Here is a 22,370-nt window from a genome sequence, read left to right as displayed (position 1 = left end):
AGAGAATAGAAGAGAAGACTCCTGGAGAAAGAATGGAGCAAGAAGGGAAAGTACAATATAAAGGGAATATGCAAGAAGAAATGACCAAACATGAGTGGGACAATGCACATGGGGATGAGAGCGAGCAAGGAACAAGAAAGGAAAACGATGGAGAGATGGGGTAAAGAGAAGTAGATGGTACATCAGGGCTTCCATTTGTTTTGATAACTTGTAATTTATTGCCAAAGTTCGGGTAATCAAGTCTTTCAGGAATCCATGTACTCAGAAGTTTAAGAAAGGAAATGTTTGTGAGCTCACTCAATTGGAAAGAATTAATTTCATCTTGGCTTTCTGTTGTTGCTATCTCAGTTGAGAAACCTATAAAATAATGATCTGGGGAAAGAATTATTTCTATTGGTAAAAAAGGTATATGTTTAGACCAGGAATTGAAATCACTAGTTAAGAAAGTTGCTCCATCTGGCTCAATTTCAGAAGGAACAAATGATATAATGCTATCATGCCAGACAGATGTTATCTCTACTTCAGTATGGATCCATGTTCTGACTTTGTTAGGCTCATCTATAGCAAAGGATGCAATAAAATCAGTTTCAGAGTGGGCCCAGGATCTGACTGTTTTGGTTTCAGGATTGATCCAAGGGTGAACCACACCAACTTCAGGCTGCAACCTGAAGCTAAATATCTGAACTTCTGAATTGGTCCATGGTGTGACTTTATTTATTTGAATGTGCAACCAAGATATAAGTGTATCAGCTTCTAGCTTCATCCAGGGTCTGACTATTTGAGTAGGTTCAGGGTAGGTTCAGGGTTGATTTGCAGTACCTCTTTGCTGAATCCAATCCTGAACTATGCCTATGTCAGCATGACCCCAGGAACTGACAGACTGGGAGTCAGATTTAATCCAGGGTCTAGTTGTATCACTTTGAGTCTGTAACCAAGATGTAATTGTATCAATTTCAGGTAAGGTTGGAGGTTTTACTACTTGATTTTCTGTGGGGGTCCAAATTTGGATTACTTCAGTTTCAAGTTGAGTCCATGGTCTAATTGTATTAGTTTCAGGTTGATTCCAAGGTTGTATTGAATCTATTTGAATTTGCAACCAAGGTCTTATTACTGTATCAGCTTTTGTCTGGGTCAAAGGGTATATTTCTACATTTTCAGACTGAATCCATGATTTAATTGCAGCAGTTTCAAACTGAATCCAGGGTTGCAGTGTACTGATTTCAAGCTTGGTCCTGGATATGAATGTACTAGTTTTATACTGAGTCCAAGAGCTGGTTATGTCACTTTGGGTCCAGAAAGATGTCATTTGAGATTCAAGCTGGGACCAAGGCCCAACTGCATCATTTTTATTCATGGACCAAAATGTACCTATAAGTCCTTCAGTCCTGGTAAAGACTGCCTGAAACTCAGGCTGGGTCCAGGATGTGACTGTACTACTTTTAGACTGAGTCCAGAGGTTGAAAATGCTAGCTTCAATCTGAATCCATGGTCGCAAAGCATTACCTTCAGAAAGGGTCCAGGTTCTTACTTTGTCCCTTTCAGATTTATTCCTGGGGTGAAATATACCAGTTTCAGTTGGAATCCATGATATGACTGTAGAATTTTCATGTTGGGCCAAGGGCTTCATACTAGCTTCATACTGTGCCAAAGTGCTCACTCTTTGAGATTCTGAATGGGTCCAATTTCTTAATGTTTCTGTTTCCATTTTAAACCAATTTCTATTAATATCAGCTTCAGGTAGGGGCACAAATCTGGCTGCTTGAGGCAAAGGCACTATCCATGATGCCACTGTTTCAAATTTAGGCAAAGACCATGTATTGACACTATTAATTCCAGGGTATATTGACAGAAGAGATGCTATATTTTTTACTTGGATCAAGGATTGAGTATCACTTTGAGGATGCAATGATATACTAAATATATGAGCTTCAGGCAGTATCAAAGTTTCCTTAGATTCATATTTTGGCATTGTCCAAAATGTGACTGTGTCAGTTACACTTGATATATAAGATATATAAGAATTTACTGCTTGATATTCTGTCTGAGTATCTGTCCAGGATGTAAGTGTGGAAACTTCAGATTTTGTCCAAGTTTTAATTACTGAATATTTGTTCTGAGTCCATATTCCCACTGAGGAAGCCTTAGTCTCTGCCAAAGGATTTAGGAGAGAGGCATCCAGGGTCCATGGTGTTAAGGTAAAAACAACTGTCACTATCCAGGGATTTATTGCTGGAGGTATAGGTTGGGTCCATGGCATAACTCTGGATGCATCAATTTCTGACCAGGGATTTACTGTTAGAGGTGCAGGTAGGGTCCATGGCATGAATCTGGATGTACCAGTTTCTCTCCAAGGATTTACTGCAAGAAGTAAAGGATAAGTCCATGGTGTGACTCTGGATACATCAGGATCTGTCCAGGGATTTACTCCTATAAGTAAAGGTTTAATCCATGGTGTGACTCTAGATGCATCAGCCTCTGTCCAAGGATTTACTACTGGAGGTAAAGGTTGGGTCCATGGAGTGAATCTGGAACCAATAGTCTCTGTCCAGGGACTTACTGCTAGAGGTAAAGGTTGGGTCCATGGCATGACTCTGGATGCATCAGCTTCTGTCCATGTATTTGCTACAGGAAGTAGAGGTTGGGTCCATTGCATAACTCTAGATCCATTGGGATCTGTCCAGGGATTTACTGCTGGAGGTACAGGTTGGGTCCTTGGTGTGAATCTGGATGCATCAGTCTCTCTCCAGAGATTTACTGCTAGAAATAAAGGTTGAGTCCATGCCATGACTCTGGATGCATCAGTCTCCGACCAGTGATTTGCTGGTAGAGGTACAAGTTGGGTCCATGGCATGAATCTGGAACCAATAGCCTCTGTCCAGGGATTAACTGCTGGAGATACAGTTTGGGTCCATGGATTGAATCTGGAAGCAACAGCATCTGTCCAGGGATTAACTGCTGAAGGCACATCTTGGGACCATGGAATGATTCTAGATACATTCATATATGTCCAGGTGTTTACTGCTGGAGGTACAGGTTGGGTCCATGGCGTGAATCTGGATGCATCAGCCTCTGACCAGGGATTTACTGTTAGAGGTACAAGCTGGGTCCATGGCATGAATCTGGATGCATCAGCCTCTGACCAGGGATTTACTGTTGGATGTACTGGTTGGGTCCATGGCACGAATTTGGAACCAACAGCTTCTATCCAGGGATTTACTAAGGTAGGTACAGGTTGAATCCATGACATGAATCTAGATATATCAGTATCTGTCCAGGCATTTACTGCTGAAGGCACAAGTTGGGTCAGTGACATGAATCTGGAACCAATGGCCTCTGTCCAGGGATTTACTGCTAGAGTTACACCTTGATTCCATGGAGTGATTCTGGATGCAGCACCCTCTGTCCAAGGATTTACTGTTGGAGGTACAGGTTGGGACCATGGTGGGACCCTAGATGCACCAACTTCTGTCCAGAAATTTACTGCTTGAGGTATAGGTTGAGTCCATGGCATGAATCTGGAACTAACAGCCTCTGTCCAGGGATTTCCTGCAGGAGGTATAACTTGGGTCCATGATATGACTCTGGATGCATCAGCCTCTGTCCAGGGATTTACTGCTGGAGGTACCAATTGGGCCCATGGCATGCCTCTGGATGAATCAGCCTCTGTCCAGGGATTTATTGTTGGAGGTACAGCTTGGGTCCATGGCATGACTCTGGATACATCAGCCTCTGACCAAGAATTTACTAGTGGAGGTACAATTTGGTTCCATATGAATCTGAATGCATCAGTCTCTGTCCAGGGAATTACTCCTGGATGTACAGATTGGGTCCATGGCATGACTCTGGAAGGAACATCCTCTGCCCAAGGATTTACTGCTGAAGATATACCTTGTGTCCATGGTATGACTTTGGAAGCAATAGGCTCTGCCCAGGGATTTACTCCTAGAGTTACAGCTTGGTTCAATGGTGTGATTCTGGATGCATCAGTGTCTGTCCAAGGATATCCTGTGGCTGGTACAGCTTGGGTCCATGGAGTGACTCTGGAAGTGCCAGCATCTATCCAGGGATTTCCTGCTGGAGGTACAGTTTGGGTCCTTGGCATGAATCTGGAACCGACAGCCTCTGACCAAGGATTTACTATTGGAGCTACAGGTTCAGTCCATGGTGTGATTCTGGAAGTGACAGACTCTGTCCAGGGATTTACCACTGGAGGTACAGCTTGGTTCCATGGCATCAATCTGGAACTGAAATCCTCTTTCCAGAGATTTACTGCTGGAGTTACAGGATGAGTCCATGGCATGAATCTGGAACCAGAAACATTTGTCAAGAGATTCACAGCCAGAGGTACAGATAAGGTCCGTGGCAAGACTCTGGATGCATCAGCCTCTGTCCAGGGAGTTACTGCTGGAGTTACTGGTTGGGTCCATGGCATGAATCTGGAACCAACAGCCTCTGTCCAGGGATTTACTGTTGGAGATGCTGTTTGAGTCCATGATATGAATCTGGAACCCACCGCCTCTGTCCAGAGATTTAGAGTTAGAAGTACAGCTTGGGTCCATGCTGGAACTCTGGATACATCAGCCTCTGACCAGTGATTTACTACTGGAAGGACAGCCTGGGTCCATGGCATGAATCTGGAACCAACAGCCTCTGTCCAGGGATTTACTGCTGGAGGTACAGGTGGATTCCATGGCATGACTCTGGATGCATAAATATCTGTCCAGGGATTTAATGTTGGAGGTTCAGACTGGGTCCATGGCATGACCTTGGATGCATCAGCCTCTGTCCAGGGATTTATTGCTGGAAATACAGCTCTGGTCCATGGCGGGACTCTGGGAGGTACAGCTTCTGCCCAGGGAATTACTGCTGGAGGTACAGGTTGGGTCCATGGCATGCCTGTTGAAGTTATTGTCTCTGTCCAGGGATTTACTGCTAAAGGTACAATTTGGGTCCATGGTGAGACTCTGAAAGTGACAGCCTCTGTCCATGGAGTTAATGCTGAAGGTATATATCGGGTCAATGGCATGAATCTGGAACCAACAGCCTGATTTCCTGCTGGATGTAAAGCTTTGGTCCATGGCATGACTCTGGATACATCATCCTCTGTCCAGGGATTTCCAGCTGGAAGTACGGGTTGACTCCCTGTTATGACTTTGGATACAACAGCCTCTGTCCAGGTATTTACTGGTGGAGTTATAGCTTGTGTCCATGGTGAAACTCTGGAAGTTACAGCCTCTGTCTGGGGTTTTACTGCTGGAAGTACAGGTTGGTTCCATAGCATGTCTCTTGAACTGACAGCCTCTGTCCATGGATTTACTGCTAGAGGTACAACATGCATCCATGCTGGGACTCTGGATGCATCAGCCTCTGTCCAGGGATTTCCTTCCAGAAAGACAGCTTGGGTCCATGGCAGGACTCTGGATGCATTTACCTCTGCCCAGGGATTTACTCCTGGAGGTACAGCTTGGGTCCATGGCATGAATCTGGATGTATCAGCCTCTGTCCAGGGATTTACTGCTGTAATTAGAGATTGAATCCATGTCATGAATCTGGAACCAACAACCTCTGTCCCTGGATTTACTGCTGGAATTACAGGTTGAGTCCATGTCATGAATCTGGAACTAATAGCCTCTGCCCAGGAATTTACTGCTGGAAGTATATCTTGGGTCCATTGCATGAATCTAGAACCAACAGTCTCTGTCCAGGGATTTCCTGCTGGAGGTACAGCTTGGGTCCATGTCATTAATCTGGAACCAACAATCTCTGTCCCTGGATTTATTGCTGGAATTACAGGTTGAGTCCATGTCATGAATCTGGAACCAACAACCTCTGTCCCTGGATTTACTGCTGGAGGTATATCTTGGGTCCATTGCATGAATCTAGAACCAACAGTCTCTGTCCAGGGATTTCCTGCTGGAGGTACAGCTTGGGTCCATGGCATGAATCTGGAGCCAACAGCCTCTGTCCAGGAATTTACTGCTAGAGGTACAGTTGGAATCCATGCCATGAATCTGGAACTGACAGCCTCTGTCCAGGGATTTACTGATGGAGATACATCCTGTGTCCATGGTATAGCTCTGGATGCATTAGTTTCTGTCCACAGATTTACTGCTGGAGGGACAGCCTGGGTCCATGGCATGAATCTGGAACTGACAGTCTCTGTCTGGGGATTTACTGTTGGAGCTACTGCTTGGGTCCATGGTGTGATTCTGGATGCATAAACCTCTGTCCATGGATTTACTACTGGAGGTAGAGACTGGGTCCATGGCAGTACTCTGGATACATCAGCCTCTGTCCAGGTTGTTACTGCCGGAGTTGCAGTTTGGGTCCATGATGGGAGTCTGGTTGCATCAACTTCCATCCAGGGGTTTACTGCTGGAGATACAGACTGAGTCTGTGTTGTGACTCTGGAAGCAATAATCTCTGACCAGGGATTTACAGCAAGATCCTGAACCTTCATTAATGGTGTGACTGTGTCACTCTCAAATTGTGTCCATGGTTTAACCACTACAGATTGTAATTGGGTCAATGGTGAGGGTATTTCAAAATCAGACCAAGGATTTATTGCTGAATTTTTGGCTTGGGCCCAAAATATATTTGAGGAATCTAATATAGGTGTCCAAAGTTTTGCTCTTGAATATTCATCCAGGGTCAAAAGTGTGACTGTATCTGCAACAGACTTTGTCCAGGGATTTAATGCTAGATTTTCATTCTGAGTCCACAGGATAATTGTTTCAGCTACAGCCTGTGTCATTGGGGTTATTGTTGGGTGTTCAGCTTGTATCCATGGCATGACTATGGAAGCAACAGGCTCTATCCATGGATTTACTGCTGGAGATTCAGTCTGAGTCAACAATGTAACTATACTAGCCTCGGGCTCAATTGATGGTTTTAGGGCTGGAGATTTGTACTCTGTCAAGAAATGTACTCTTGGTAATTCAGACTGTGTCCATGGATTTACTGCTGGAAATTGAATGGTATTTACTGATGGAGATTCAGTCTGTGTCCATTTTGTTATTGTATCAGGTATAGGCTGCGTCCAGTGATTTATAGCTAGAGATTCAGTCCATAGTGGTACTATGGAAGCTAGAGGTTCTGTCCAGGGAATTAAGGGTGGAGATTCAGACCGAGTCCACTTTTTTACTGTACTTACATCAGTGTCCAATTTGGACCCTGGCACTGTACAAAATTTTACTTCAGAAAATTGAGATTTAGTAACTATATCAGATATCATCTCTATCCACGGTTTCATATTTGGAAAAAATCCCATTTTCCATGGTATGACAGTTTCAGAAACAGCCTCTGCCCAGGTGTTTTCTTCTGAAGATTGATTCTGGGTCCATTGTGTGCCTGTGTTATTTTCATGCTGTGTCCAGGGATTTACTACAAGAGATTCAGCCTGGATCCACAGTGTGACCGTGACATTTTCAGGCTGTGTCCAGAGATATGCTGCAGGAGATTTAGCCTGGGTCCATGTTGTGATTGTGTCACTTTCAGTCTGTGCCTGTGGATTTACTGCTGGAGACTCAGCCTGAGACCATGATGTAAATGTGTCAGCTTCTGACTGTATCCATGGATTTAATGCTGGATATCTACCCTGGGTCTGCCATGTGACCAGATTAGTTTTGTGCTGGATCCAGGGATTTATTGTAGCAGATTCATCCTGAGTAAATGCTGTGACTGTGTCACTTTCAAAATGTGTTCTGGGATTCACTGTGAGAGATTCATCCTGGGTCCACAGTGTGACTATATCAACTGTAGTCTGTGACCAGAGATTTATGATATCAGAATTTGCCTGGGTCCAGAGTGTGACAGCACCAATTTCTTCATCAAGATTCATTGGTGTTACTGTGTCACCTATAGCATCTGTCCAGAGATTTACTGCTGGGGACTCACCACTATTCCATGGTGTGACTGTGACAGCTACAGATTGTGTCCAAGGAATTACTTTTAGAGATTCACCCTGAGTCCATTGTGTTTCAGTTTCAGAATGTGTCCAGGGTTGTACTAAAGGTGATTCAGCTTGGTTCCATAGTATGATTGTTTCAAATATACCCTGAGTCACAGACTTTATTGCTAGAGATTCAGCCTGAGTCAGTGGTGTGATTATGAAAGCTAAAGCCTCCATCCAGGTTTTCACTGGTGAAGATTGATCTTGTGTCAACAGTGTTACAAGTAAAGCTCTAGCATCTATCCAGGGATTTATTGTTGTAGATTCAGCCTGATTCCAAGGTATTACTGTGGTAGATACAGCTTCTGTCAATGGATTTAGTGCTGGTGATTCTGTCTGGGTCCTTGTTGCAACAGTTGAAGCTACTGTCTCTGTCCAGGGTTTTAATACTAGAGTTTCAGTCTGAGACCACAGTGTGACATCAACAAAAGGGTCTGTCCAGGTCTCTACTGCAGGAAATTCTTCATTAGTAAATGATGTGACTGTATCTGAAACATCTTGTGTCCACTGAGTTACTGCTGGAGGTTCACTCTGTGTCCACTGTATTACACTATCAGATACAGGCTCTGTCCAGGAGTTTAATTGTGTAGAATCAGCCAGGGTCCACAGTATGTCTACATCAGCTATAGATTGTGTCTGAGGATTTACTGCTGGAGATTCAGCCTCAGCCCACTGTATAACACTATCAGGTATAGTCTCTGTCCAGGGATTTATTGCTGGAGAGTCAGCCTCCACCCCCTGTGTAACACTATTGGATACAGTGTCTCTCCAGGGACTTACTTCTGTAGATTCAGTCAGAGTCCATGGTGGAACTATGTCAGCTGTAGGTTGTTTCCACAAATTTACTCCTGGAGTTTCTTCCTGGGTCCAAATTGTGACTGTGTCAGTCTCAAATTGTACACAGGGGTTTACTTCTAGATTTCCTTTTTTGGTCCATGTTGAGACACCATAAATTTCATACTGTCTCCAGGAATTTTCTACTAAAGATTCTGTCAAAGTCCATGTTGTAAGTGTATGAGTTTCAGACTTTTTCCACAGATGTAATGATGGAGACACATCCTGAGTACACAGCGTGAGTGTATCACCTACAGGCTGTGTCCAAAAATTTGCATCTAGAGATTTAGCTTGGGTCCCCTGTGTGCCTGTCCCAGCTACAGCATCTATCCAAGGATTTACTGTTGGAGATTCAGCCTGAGGCCACAGTAGGACTCTGTTAGTTTCAGGTTGTATCCAGGGATTTACTTCTGGAGACTCAGCCTGCATCAGTGGTATGACTGTATCACTCTCAGACTGTCTCCAGGGGATTGCTTCTGGAGATTCACCTTGTATCCATGGTATGACTATATCACTTTCAGACTGTGTCCAAGGGTTTACTTCTGGAGATTCACCCTGTATCCATGGTATGACTGTATCATTTTCAGGCTGTGTCCAGGGGTTTACTTCTGGGAATTCAGGCTGCATCCATGGTGTATCATCTACAATTTTCACCCAAGGAAGTACTTCTGAAGGTTCACCCTGGGCCCATTGTGTGACTGTATCAGCCACAGACTTTGTCCAAGGATTTATTTCTAGGGACTCATCCTGGGTCCAGAATACATCTGTATCATTATCAGACTGTATCCAGGGATTCATTGCTGGAGATTCAGCTTGTGTCCACATAGCTGTGTCAGCTGTAAATTTTGTTGAGGAATTTATTTCTGAAGATTTGCCCTGGGTCCATTGTGTGATTAAATCATCTTCGGTCTGTGTCCAGAGATTTGCAGCTAGCAGTTTAGGCTGAGTCCACTGTGTGACTGTATGAGACAAAGGATGTACCAAGAGCTTTTGTCCTGAAAATTTGGCCTTTTCCCATGTTGTGACAGTATCAGCTAACATCTCTGTCCAATGATTTATTGCTGGACCTTCTCCTTGGGTTGAGAGTATAACTGTTTCAGTTTCAGACTGTGCCCAGGTATTAACTTCTGGAGTCTCAGCCTGTGGCCATGCCCATGGTGTTGATGTATCAGCTCCATTTTGTGCCCTGGGATTTATTATACCCATATCTGGCTGAATCCAAGGTCTTGTGTCGGATTGAGACTGGGTCCAGAATCTAACTTTATAACCTTCAAGCTCATCCCAGGGCCTGACAGCATAAATGTCATGTTGTATCCAAGCTCTGAGCTTATCTGCCACAGGTTGGCTCCAGGGCCTGACTATTTCTGTTTTAGACTGTATCCGATGGTGGATTGTTTGGGTTACTGGCTCTGTCCACATTGTGGTTGTCTCCACTTGAGTCTGGAACCAATGTCTGACATTGTCAGCCTCAGATTTAGTCCAGAGTCTAGCTATATCACCTTCAGATTGAGTCCAGGAGTGGGATGTTTGAATTTCTGTCTCACTCCAAGGTTTGAATGTATGTATTTGATTGATAGATCTGACTCTATCAGTTTCAAGCTCAGACCAGGAAATGGTTGTTTGAAATTCAGGTTGGCTCCAAGTTCTGATTGTATTGGTTTGTATTTGCAACCAAAGTCTAGCTGCATCAGCTTCCGGCCCTGTCCAGGGTGTAACTGTATTAATTTTAGACCGTGTCCAGATTCTGAATGTTGATGCTTCAGGCTTCATCCCTTGCTGGATACTGTCAGCTTCAGACTGAGTCCATGGTCTCACTATGGCGACTTCAGGCTGAGTCCAAGGGTAACGTGTTTGAGAATCTTGCTGGGATCTTGCTCTTATTTGATTAGACCTAGTCCTTAACCATGATATGGCTGTATCAGCTTTAGGTTTGTTCCAAAATCTGACTGTTTTAATTTCAGTGTGGATAATGGATCTAATTATATATGCTTCTGACTGAGTTTGAAGTTTGTCTTTACTATTTTCAGTCTGGGCTCGAGGTCTGAGTATTTGAAACTTATGCTGAATCCAGGGTCTGATTCTTTCAGTTTTAGTCTGTATCCATGGTCTACTTATATTCACTTTCAGCTGAGTCAGTGATTTTTTTGCTTGAGTGTCTGGCTGGGTCCAGGTTTGGACTATGTTAGCTCCAGGCTGAGTCCAGGGTCTGACTGTATCAGCTTTAGACTCAATGAAAGGCTCAATTATATTTGTAATAGTACGTATCAAAAACCAGGTTGCAGCTGCAGTTTGAATATGGGGTTTAACCATAATAGATTCACGCTTACTCAGTGGAGTTATTTTCTCTATTTGACTCGAGGGTTTGATCAGACTGCTCTTATATTGTGCCCAAGACTTAATAGTGTTGCTTGTAGATGGAACCCAAGTAAAAGGCATATTAAGTGCTAAAGAAGTCCACAATTGAGCTGACTTAGAGTCAGGGAGAATCCAGTATTTATTAGTCTTTTCTGTAAGTTCTTGGAATCCATCCATATTTAAGACTGAGTGAAACCATGGTTCAAAGGTAAGAGTTACTGTAGGATACTGAGATACATCGGCATTTAGTGTGGAATGCGTCCAGAATTCATTTTTACTAACTCTTAAAGGGACCCATGCATGCAAATTAAAAGTTACTGGTTTAAAAGTAGTGTGAATTCTATTAACTACATGGTGTATTTGGCTTCCAATATTCTCTTCACTAGATTGCATCTGCTTCAGTGTTCCTGTTTTATCAGGTGCAGAGTGTGTCCCAGGTGCAATGTCAGAGGTAATTTCTAGTCTGGTTCTAGCTAGAAGTTGGTCATGGAAAGGCAACTTACTAGACTGAACTTGAGACTGTACAATATTAATCCCAGAAAGAAGTTGGGATCCATGTATGCCACTTGGAAACAAAACCCAGGGTATAGCAGAATTAACTAATGTTAGAGTGTGAATCCCAATTATAACAGCTAAAGGATTAACCCAGTTTACTGAATTGGTTATAGTTTGGTATTGATATTTCATTGTATCTTTCTGAGGAAGGTCCCAGGGTATAAATTTATCAGATGTTGGAGACTTTGGGGGTCCAGAAAGTACCAAAGTTTCAGAAGTACCAGCTATTGGGGTATTCCAGGGCTCAGATATATAAGAAGGATCCTGTTGTTTGATAAGAGGAGAGGTCCAAGAAAGTATCAGTCTTGTTGAGGAGAGCTGACTAGTTTGCAGGTATAACTGTGTACTGCCAGGAAAAGCCTCTCTATTATTTGAATTAGAAAATACTGGAGGAGGATTCCGGCGCTGTCTATTTAGTGGGAAAGTACCTAATCTTCTTTTCCATGACTGTATAGAAAATCCATGGGAAGTCAAAATGGCAGTGCCCCTTTTCAGGCTAAGCCTGTCTTGTGGAACATGTTCTACCCCAGGAGTAAAACTGCAGGGTGGGGGAAAAATAGGATCCAATGGCTTCTGGGTTGCCTTGATAAGCCATCTCATCCAAGATAGATATGGGGCTGTCTTGATGACAAAAATAGGGTCATAACAGGCCATTGAGGACTCACTGACCAGGCCTACCAATTCCCAGTGGTTGCCAAAAAGGCAGAGAACAGGACTACCCTGCTGTACCTAAATGAGGAAAAAAAGATAAGTCATATATATATTTATGACAAACAGGCAGATAGAGAGATAAACATATGTATTACACACATCTTAGGATATATATAACATAGATTATGTGTAAATATATACTAATTATAAAATATATGGTATATATATAATACTTGTATATTATATACATAATGTTATGTGTAAGTGCATTAAAAATAAGATTCATATATTTTTCTACCACATACTCATGGTGAATAATAATAAATTTTACCTGGCACATATTTCATAAAGCTCCAGATTATGACTTACACATATTTGTAACTCCAGTTAAAGGAGAGAAACCAAATGACAGAGTGTATTTAAAGAAAAACTCCCAAACTCTAAACATAAACTATACTTTCAACTCTTTTTATTTGGATATTATTATTTCCTTAACTGAATATTTCTAGGCAGAGCACAACTTATACAGACATATGTAATTATTGTATTTATTCTTATACCTCAACTGCCATTTCTCTGGTTCAAATTGTCATCATTTCTTATTTTGAAGCCATCATCATTTCTGCTACCCTCCCACACCCAACCTTATTCCATGCTCTGTTCCCCTGGCAGGCATAATAATACTCAGAGTAAAAGGCAAGTTTTTAGTTTCTGACATCGGCTTAACATTTTTCCTTTCTTCATGTTGGTGCCATTATATGCTTCATTCTTCATAGAAATTTTTCTATAGTCACTTCCTCTGCCCGGAGTTGTCTTCTCTTATGGGATTTACGTGAATTGATTCTCATAGACTTTAGATTTTTGCATAAATAAAACATTTTTTCTCCTATCTTAATAGCACATTTCATTATTTTGCTATAACCAAATATTTTCTTGGAAGTATGTTTTACCCCCTGAAAATTTTTACTTTTTTAGTTTCTTTCCCATAACTTCTAAGCTTCATGATGATAAGGATAATAATATATTTTTTAAAAACTACTAAACTTTAGCATAGCCCCCAATCATGTTTAGGCACTCAATATTTAATGAATGAATGATTCCTTATTATTCTTGCAGCCCATCATAATGAGGAAACAAATGTGTAGAGTACAAAGGTCCTTTAATAGACTTGGTTGGTTAAATTTCTTAATATATCTGACTTCCTTTATTTCATTTTTAAAAGCCACCTTCCAGATCACAAAATGTTTGACTCTCCCAAAATGCTTGCTTTTTGCTTTAAAATTTTTCTGTAACTCCAAGGACTTCAACAATTAAGTCCATGCCCCATTACTTCATAATATGGTCCAAATAATTTATTTTCTCATTTCTGTAGTGTTTTTCTAACCAATATGTGCCCCCCCCACAAATTTTGCTGCTCAAATATTGTCTATGCATTAAAAAGTCATGACATTTACATAGCTTCTCTCTATTATAAAGAGCTACTTTCCTCTCAAAGTTTTAAGTATCCCCTTCCTCTAGCCAAATGTATCTCCACGTTCATAATAAAGATTTCTACAAGAGCATTAACAAGATTGTATTGTAGTAAATAATTGCACTATTTGTTCCCATGATATCATAAAGTATCTGATCACCAGGCCCAGGCTAGGATCCAGGCCTGTTTTCTCTCTGTATCCTATCAATTTGTAATCTGTGGTTACTTTATATTCCTTAATTTCAAGTTTCTCATATATTGATTTCAATACTGTCTCTCCCTTTGGTCTTTTGGGATTGACAAAGTTTTCGCAGTATGTTTGTTAAGAACTTGATATCATCTCATATTCCTTTTCCATCAGGAATTCTTATCTATTTGTAAATTTCAATCATCTTTACTTTTGCCTTGCTTATTTTTTGCCTTAAATTTCTTTATAGCCTTTTATGACTTCTTAAATTGTATCTGCATTTCAAACTAAATATTGCTCTTTATAAAACATACTAGATAATCTCCTAGATTGAGCTTTAGAAAAAAAAGCCACAATATTCTTTAAAAATATATATTGGCAAATTGAACACCAATAAAAAATAAATTTAGAAAAAAAATAGAAATTGAACTCCAATTAAAAAAAAAAAAACATTGGGGGCAGCCCCGGTGGCTCAGTGGTTTAGCACTGCCTGCAGCCCAAGGGGTGATCTGGACCCTGGATCCAGTCTCACATCAGTCTCTCTGCATGCTGCCTGCTTCTCCCTCTGCCTGTGTCTCTGCCACTCTCTCTCTCTCTCACTCTCTCTCTCTTTGTCTCTGTGTCTCTATGAATAAATAAATAAAATCTTTTTTTAAAAAATACATAATGGTAGACAGGTACTCCTCATTCTATGCTACATTGTTTTTGTAGCCTCAGGAGAAAGAGATATAATTTTATTTATAACCAAAGTCTTATTTTTCATAAATACACAGTTTGTATTTGTAAGACTGAATTCTATTGGTATTCTAAGAATAACAAATCCAAAGATAAACTGTTCTGTTTATTGTTACAAATATATTTTTAGCAATTTGTCTAATTCTGAAATTTTATTGATAAAAATGTTCCTGCTTTATTTGTGATCTTAATAAATACATGTGACTTTTTTGACATAATGTATATGATTATATAATCATAATAAACACAATCTGTGGATTGCGATTATACATTATAATCATAATGTATATGATTATATAATCATAATAAATGCAATCTGTGAATTGCATGTGTAAGTAAAGACTTTTTTATTAAGGCAATAACACTTAACATGTTATCTAATGATCTTAAGTTTTTAAGTTTACAATGTAAAATTGCTAATTATACACATGAGGCTCTTTAGCAGATCTCCATCACTAATTCACCTTGCATACATGAAACTTTTAGCCATTTTATACAATTTTACATACATTTTTACATCTCCCTGCAATGGTAACTTTTCTCTTATACAATAAGTACCCAGCAGTCTTCTTGTGGCTGACTCCAGATGCACAAATTGTTACTTTTAGTCAGCTGGATATGTTGATGGTGGCAGAATGAGAGGTCCAGCAGCTTAACTGACAGCTTCTTGATATTGGTTCCAAAGCTATTGTGGTCTGAAGAAATAGAGATGGGAACGATTATGAGATATGTGTTATTATATTATTACAACCTATTACTAGGTAAGTATAATTTTTTATCTTTTAATTACACAGAATTACTGAGATATTCTGATTTCTCCTTTCCTTCCACCTTATTTCATACATACTTACCTCATACTCTCTTAGATTTTTTAGCTATTTCTAAATCCTTCTTAAATAATAGAACATTGTTATTTTGCCTTCTTTACTCCAAGTAATGTAGAGTAAAATGGATTTAATTATTTATAAAACTTTTTAAACTTCCTGTTTTATTTTTATGTTACTTTGCTTTGCTATTTGATATCATTTTATGATTTACATTTATGATACAACAGAACAAGAAGACTCTTGTGGCTTACTCTGATATTGGTATACTCTGCAGTGTCTGTATTGGCAGTTATAACAGCTCTTCCAGAAAATGTTATAAGTGGAATAAAGAGATATTTCTTCCCGCCTGATAGGGTCCTGCAGGAGCACCACCCCTATGTATCCTTTGACTGGATCTGTTCTAACTTGTGGATCAAAACTGGGGTGCAGGCATATTTTATGGCCAAGTAAGATATCTTCTTGGGCAAGGACTTCTGAAATGTCAGAGTGCAAATGCTTCCTAAAGGAATAAAAAAGTGCAGAATAACATAGGGAAATTAGACTGAGAAAAACACTTCATTAAATTTCCATTTAAGCTGAAATGTCTTTGTTAATATAAAGCTTTTTCTTACTTAGCAATGTAATCCAACAAATTTCTACTTACATTCCTGTAAAATGATGCTCTACATTACACACTGAATAGTATTTGACTTTTAGAACTTCAGGCTTCCTTTTTAATATATTATTTTCCAAAGACAAAAGTCCCTTGAATGCATCAACATCCAATGCAAATACAATTAATTTTGACAAAATATAAGATGTATACATAATTATTATCTCTTTCTCATGAGTCTAGCCATACTTACAGTTTACTCAGACAGCTGACTGTGGAGAGGATCCACCACTGACTCAGAATAATGCCCTGGCATGTTTCAGCCATAGACACTAACCATGGGATGTTGCTGGACGCTGTCAATGGGGCAATCGTTGAGGTCAATGAGCTTAACCACTGCTTTTGAGAATTGGGAACTAAAAGGCCAGATAGGGAGGGGAAGACGTAAATATAACATGAAAAACATCTGGTTGAATGATTAATGAGATTTATCATCCTACCTTTTCTCTGTTTAAGATGGGAAATAGAATATAGAGAAGAATGAGAAAAGTAAATAATAGTGACAAAATGTAAGAATAGATGAAAAGTAGTACGAAATGAAAAAAGAAGTAGGAAAGCATGAAAAAGAAGTAGGAAGAAGGATAAACATCAAGGAGAAAACAAAGTATTTCAAAAGGTTAAGGAAAAACAAAAATATTTTCCCAAGTAAGAGAAACAAGAGGAGAAAGAAATCCCAATCATTTGTAACTTACCACCACAGCAGTGAAAAAACAACCCCCAAAACTGGTAGAAGCAAAGTGGAGATCTCATCATGGCTCAAGTGGATTTGAATGCAAGATAGGGTTCTAGTTGAATAGCTGCCAGGGTTGAGACTGAAATGATAGCATATAGAATGTCTGACATCATAATTACTACTTATGAGATAGCTGTCTACTTCTATTATGATCAGCCAACTAGAAGTGTTACATGTAACAAATTTATTCAAGTTAAATGTATTCAGGGTCCTAAATGAGAAAAGCATGCAGCCAAGAATGCTTTATCCAGAAAGCTTCTCATTCAGAACAGAATGAGAGATAAAGAGCTTCCAAGATAGGCAGAAACTGAAAGAATATGTGACCACCAAGCCAGCTCTGCAAGAAATACTAAGGGGGATATATAGAATAGGAATAGAAAGAGGAAGCCCAAGGGAACAATCCACAAAAACAGGGACGGAATAGACATCATGATGACACTAAATTCATATCTTTCAATAGTAACACTGAACATGAATGGGCTTAATGAACCCATCAAAAGGCATAGGGTTTCAGACTGGATAAAAAAGCAAGACCCATCTATTTACTGTCTTTTAAATGTAAAACAACCTTTATTTAGTTCAGTGTTAACTTTCATTTTTAGAGTGGGACAATGGAATTCCCATTCCCACATCTTGTAACAAATATAATGCATTTGGCATTACCATGTAGCTTTATTATCTGCTAACTATACATAGAAATTAAAAGAATTAGACCTATATGATGTAACACAGAAAGAAGTTTATGAAATATTGAAATATTGATAAATAGTGGTTTATAATAACTTTTACATCAATATAGAAAATCACTGAAATTACAATTTTAGAAAATTATCTTAAGAGCTACATATACTTCTCTCTGGTGACAATCTAGGACAAAGATCAATAATTAATAAATATTTACCTAATCTCTTGTATGGAGTGTGCCATAAATTAAACATATAAATCTCAGGAAAGGAAGACTTGGGTTTTCAGTTCAGTGGAAGAATGTACTGGATCAGATTAGTTTCTGCAAGACTGGACATAAAATATAAAATCAATTATATACAACTAAATATTTCATGTGTTAGGGGTCATGAGATACCAGTGAAATCAGCATCATGTTGTTATCTGAGCTCATTCTATCATTCTGCAATTTGGCTACCTCAATTCCATCCTACAAATGACAGAAAAGTGCTTTCTACTTACCATGTCCTGGTTCAAAAAGCAAAAAAAGAGTACTCAGAGTGGTTTTTCATTAATTTCCATGGCAACTCCATTGTTTCTTTTCTCTTCATTTTACTACTCTGTGAAAGGCACTACTCTAATAATTTAAGCTATCCATTGAAAGATGAATGGATAAAGAAGATGTGGTATATGTATACAATGGAATATTACTCAGCCATTAGAAATGACAAATACCCACTATTTGCTTCGATATGGAGGGACCTGGAGGGTATTATGCTGAGTGAAATAAGTCGATTGGAAAAGGACAAATATTATATGGTCTCATTCATTTGGGGAATATAAAAATTAGTGAAAGGGAATAAAGGGAAAGAAAAGAAAATGAATGAAAATATAAGTGAGGGTGACAAAACATGAGAAACACCTAACTCTGGGAAATTAACAAGGAGTAGTGGAAGAGGAGGTGGGCGGGGGGTTTGGGTGACTGGGTGATGGGCACTGAGGGGGCACTTGGTGGGATAAGCACTGGGTATTATGTTATATGTTGGCAAATTGAACTCCAACAAAAAATTTTTTTAATTTTTTAAAAAATAATAATTTGATCTATGTGTCTGTTTTTGTGCTAGTACCACACTCTCTTGATGACCACAGCTTTGTAGTATAACCTGAAATTTGGCCTTGTACCCAGCTATGGTTTTCTTTTTTAATATTCCCCTGGCTATTCGGGGTCTTTTCTGATTTCACACAGATCTTAAGATCATTTGTTCCAACTCTCTGAAGAAAGTCCATGGTATTTTGATAGGGATTGCATTAAATGTGTAAATTGCCCTGGGTAGTATTGACATTTTCACAATCTTAATTCTTCCAATCCATGAGCAGGGAATATTTTTCCATCTCTTTGTGTCTTCCTCAATTTCTTTCAGAAGTCTTCTGTAGTTCTTAGGGTATATACCCTTTACTTCTTTGGTTAGGTTTATTCCTAGGTATCTTATGCTTTGGGGTACAATTGTCAATGGGATTGACTGCTTAATTTCTCTTTCTTTAGTCATTGTTAGTGTATAGAAATGCCACTGACTTCTGGGCATTGATTTTGTATCCTGCCACACTGCCAAATTGCTGTATGAGTTCTAGCAATTTTGGGGTGGAGTCTTTTGGGTTTTCTATATACAGTATAATGTCATCTGCAAAGAGGGAGAGATTGACTTCTTCTTTGCCAATTTGAATGCCTTTATTTCTTTTGTTGTCTGATTGCTGAGGTAGGACTTCTAGTACTGTGTTGAATAGCAGTGGTGAGAGGGCTAGTATTCAATATCTATCTATAAAGAGCTTATTAAACTCAACAGCAAATAAACTAACAATCCAGTAATGAAATGGGCAAAATACATGAACAGAAATTTCACCAAAGAAAATGCTCCACATCACTTGCCATCAGGGAACTACAAATCAAAACTACAATGAGATACCACCTCACACCAGTGAGAATGGGGAAAATTAACAAGACAGGCAACAACAAATGTTGGAGAGGATATGGAGAAAAGGGAAACCTCTTGCACTGTTTGTGGGAATGTGAACTGGTACAGCCTCTCTGGAATACTGCATGGAGGTTACTCAAAGGGATAAAAATGGAGCTATCCTATGGCCCAGCAATTGCACTACTGAGGATTTACCCCAAAGATACAGATTAATGAAACACCAGGACACCTATACCCCAACGTTTTTAGCACAATGTCCACAAGAACCAAACTGTGGAAGGAGCATCAGTGTCCATAGAAAGATGAATGGATAAAGAAGATGTAGTCTATATATACAATGGGATATTACTCAGCCATCAGAAAAGCCAAATACTCATCATTTGCTTTGACTGGATTGAACTGGAGGGCATAATGTTGAGTAAAGTAAGACAATCGGAGGACATAATTATATGGTTTCACTCAAATGGAGAATATAAAAAATAGTGAAAAGGCTTATAGGGGAAAGGAGAGAAAATGAGTGGGAAAAATAAAAGAGGGTGACAAAACATGAGAGACTCCTAACTCTGGGAAAAGAACACGGGTAGTGGAAGGGGAATTGGGTGGGTGGATGAGGTGACTGTGACAGGTACTGAGGGGGGCTCTTGAGGGGTTAGTTAGTGGGTGTCATACTATATATTGGCAAATTGGAACTCCAATAAAATAAAGTACAAAAAAATATGTATTTTTCTTTATACATATATATATAACTAAAGTAAAATAAAAAAGAAGTACTGAGTGAAGATGTGGTTTATGTATACAATGGAATATTACTCAGCCATTAGAAATGACAAATACCCACCATTTGCTTCAACATAGATGGAACTGGAGGGTATTATGCTGAGTGAAATAAGTCAATCAGAGAAGGACAAACATTAAATGTTCTCATTCATTTGGGGAATATAAATAATAGTGAAAGGGAATTGAAGGGAAGGGAGAAGAAATGGGTAGGAAATATCAGAAACGGAGACAGAACATAAAGACTCCTAACTCTGGGAAACAAACTAGGGGTGGTGGAAGGGCAGGAGGGTGGGGGATGGGTGTGACTGGGTGGCAGGCACTGAGAGGGGCACTTGATGGGATGAGCACTGGGTGTTATTCTCTATGTTGGCAAATTGAACACCTATAAAAATAAATTTATTATTAAAAAAATAAAAAATAAAAATATACATTCATAAAAAAAGAAGTAATGAGGAGGCACACAGTGAGGTACCAAGGGCTTAGCATAATGGTTTTTATCTTGCAAATATAGCCACTATTTTTTTTAATTTTTATTTATTTATGATAGTCAGAGAGAGAGAGAGAGAGAGAGAGAGGCAGAGACACAGGCAGAGGAAGAAGCAGGCTCCATGCACCGGGAGCCCGACGCGGAATTCGATCCTGGGTCTCCAGGATCGCGCCGGGGGCCAAAGGCAGGCGCCAAACCGCTGCACCACCAAGGGATCCCTATAGCCACTATTTTACACCACTATGTCTGTTAAACTGCAAAATGTCCCAAAACCCAGGGTTTCAGGAAGTATAACACAGACATTCAATTAACCCAGCTTTTTTGGCTTCTGTACAATGCTTAGCAAGCATTTAGAGTTCAACAGAAAATGTCAACAGGATGTGGTTTATGCCTTTATTGACCTATCCCTGAGCTTACTCGGGGCTGTGATATTTTGGAGTGCATGAGCCCTATTGCAGCCACCAGCTTTTAATAAAGATTCCTCAATTTAGCCTTTTGACTATGGCACCCAACTGTGAAACTCACTGCTTTAGATATAACAGGAGGAAGGAAATGTATTTACTAATGTCAGAACTTGTGCTGAAGGGGCAGAAATCTTTAGGAGATTTCTCCAACAACAAAAAAGCTGGCATGTGCCATTTTCCTGATGCTCTGAATCTAGATACCCAGATACATGCATGAATCAATGAAAATAATCCCCACTCAGCCTATTAACACCACCTGCCCTTTTTGCCTGTGCTCTTGGGGATCCACCCCATACAAACTACCCCACTCAACAAGTGCCCATTTACATTAGCTCTTGTCCCAATACATACTTCAAGGAACCCTTCAAGGAACAGGAATTCATGCAACTCCATGTGAATACTGCCATATGGTTATGGGTATATAACCCATTGTATGTGACAGCATACAAACTGTGTATACAGTTCAGAAAAAGTGCCAAGGATAGGCAACCGGTGTGACCCAAATACAAGTACATGTTGGTTCCACACCACTCATTAACAGCACAGGGACCAAACTCTGCCCAGTGCAACACCCTTTTTGAACTTGGCCATGGCAACTTCTTGCAAGATATATCTATGAAGACAAGGGAAACAAAAGCAAAAATGAATTATTGGGACTTCATCAAGATAAGGAGCTTCTGCACAGCAAAAGAAACAGTCAACAAAACTAAAAGACAACCTACAGAATGGGAGAAGATATTTGCAAATGACATATTATATAAAGGGTTAGTGTTCAAGATCTATAAAGACTTTATTAAACTTAACAGCAAAGAAACAAACTGTCCAACCATGAAATGGGCAAAAGACATGAACAGAAATTTCACCAAAGAAGACATAGACATGGCCAACAAGCTCATGAGAAAATGCTCCACATCACTTGCCATCAGGAAACTACAAATCAAAACCACAATGAGATACCACCTCACACCAGTGAGAATGGTGAAAATGTTGGAGAGGATGTGGAGAAAGGGGAACACTCTTGCGTTGTTGGTGGGAATGTGAACTGGTACAGCCACTCT

General features: G+C 39.8%; 1 protein-coding gene across 4 annotated transcripts in view; it reads right to left on the bottom strand.

The window, feature by feature from the left end:
- Nucleotides 1–17,032, bottom strand: part of LOC140629713 (serine protease 53-like) — a 42,977-nt gene extending 25,945 nt beyond the window's left edge. For 3 of the 4 annotated variants that reach the window (XM_072819291.1, XM_072819290.1, XM_072819289.1), the window contains exons 1-5: nucleotides 16,911–17,032; nucleotides 16,412–16,574; nucleotides 15,818–16,065; nucleotides 15,298–15,434; nucleotides 820–12,424 (exon numbers count right to left, since the gene is read on the bottom strand). In XM_072819291.1, coding sequence (XP_072675392.1) covers nucleotides 820–12,424; nucleotides 15,298–15,434; nucleotides 15,818–16,065; nucleotides 16,412–16,574; nucleotides 16,911–16,971 — 12,214 coding nt within the window. In that variant the 5' untranslated portion in view covers nucleotides 16,972–17,032. The remainder of the gene's footprint in view (nucleotides 1–819; nucleotides 12,425–15,297; nucleotides 15,435–15,817; nucleotides 16,066–16,411; nucleotides 16,575–16,910) is intronic. The other variant, XM_072819292.1, reaches the window with a different exon arrangement.
- Between the last annotated feature and the right edge of the window lie 5,338 nt (nucleotides 17,033–22,370).

Source organism: Canis lupus (assembly GCF_048164855.1).
Source record: "Canis lupus baileyi chromosome Y unlocalized genomic scaffold, mCanLup2.hap1 SUPER_Y_unloc_5, whole genome shotgun sequence".
Taxonomy (NCBI): Eukaryota; Metazoa; Chordata; class Mammalia; order Carnivora; family Canidae; genus Canis; species Canis lupus.
The sequence above is the reverse complement of the archived record's forward strand: the minus strand, read 5'-3'. Positions and strand labels throughout refer to the sequence as shown.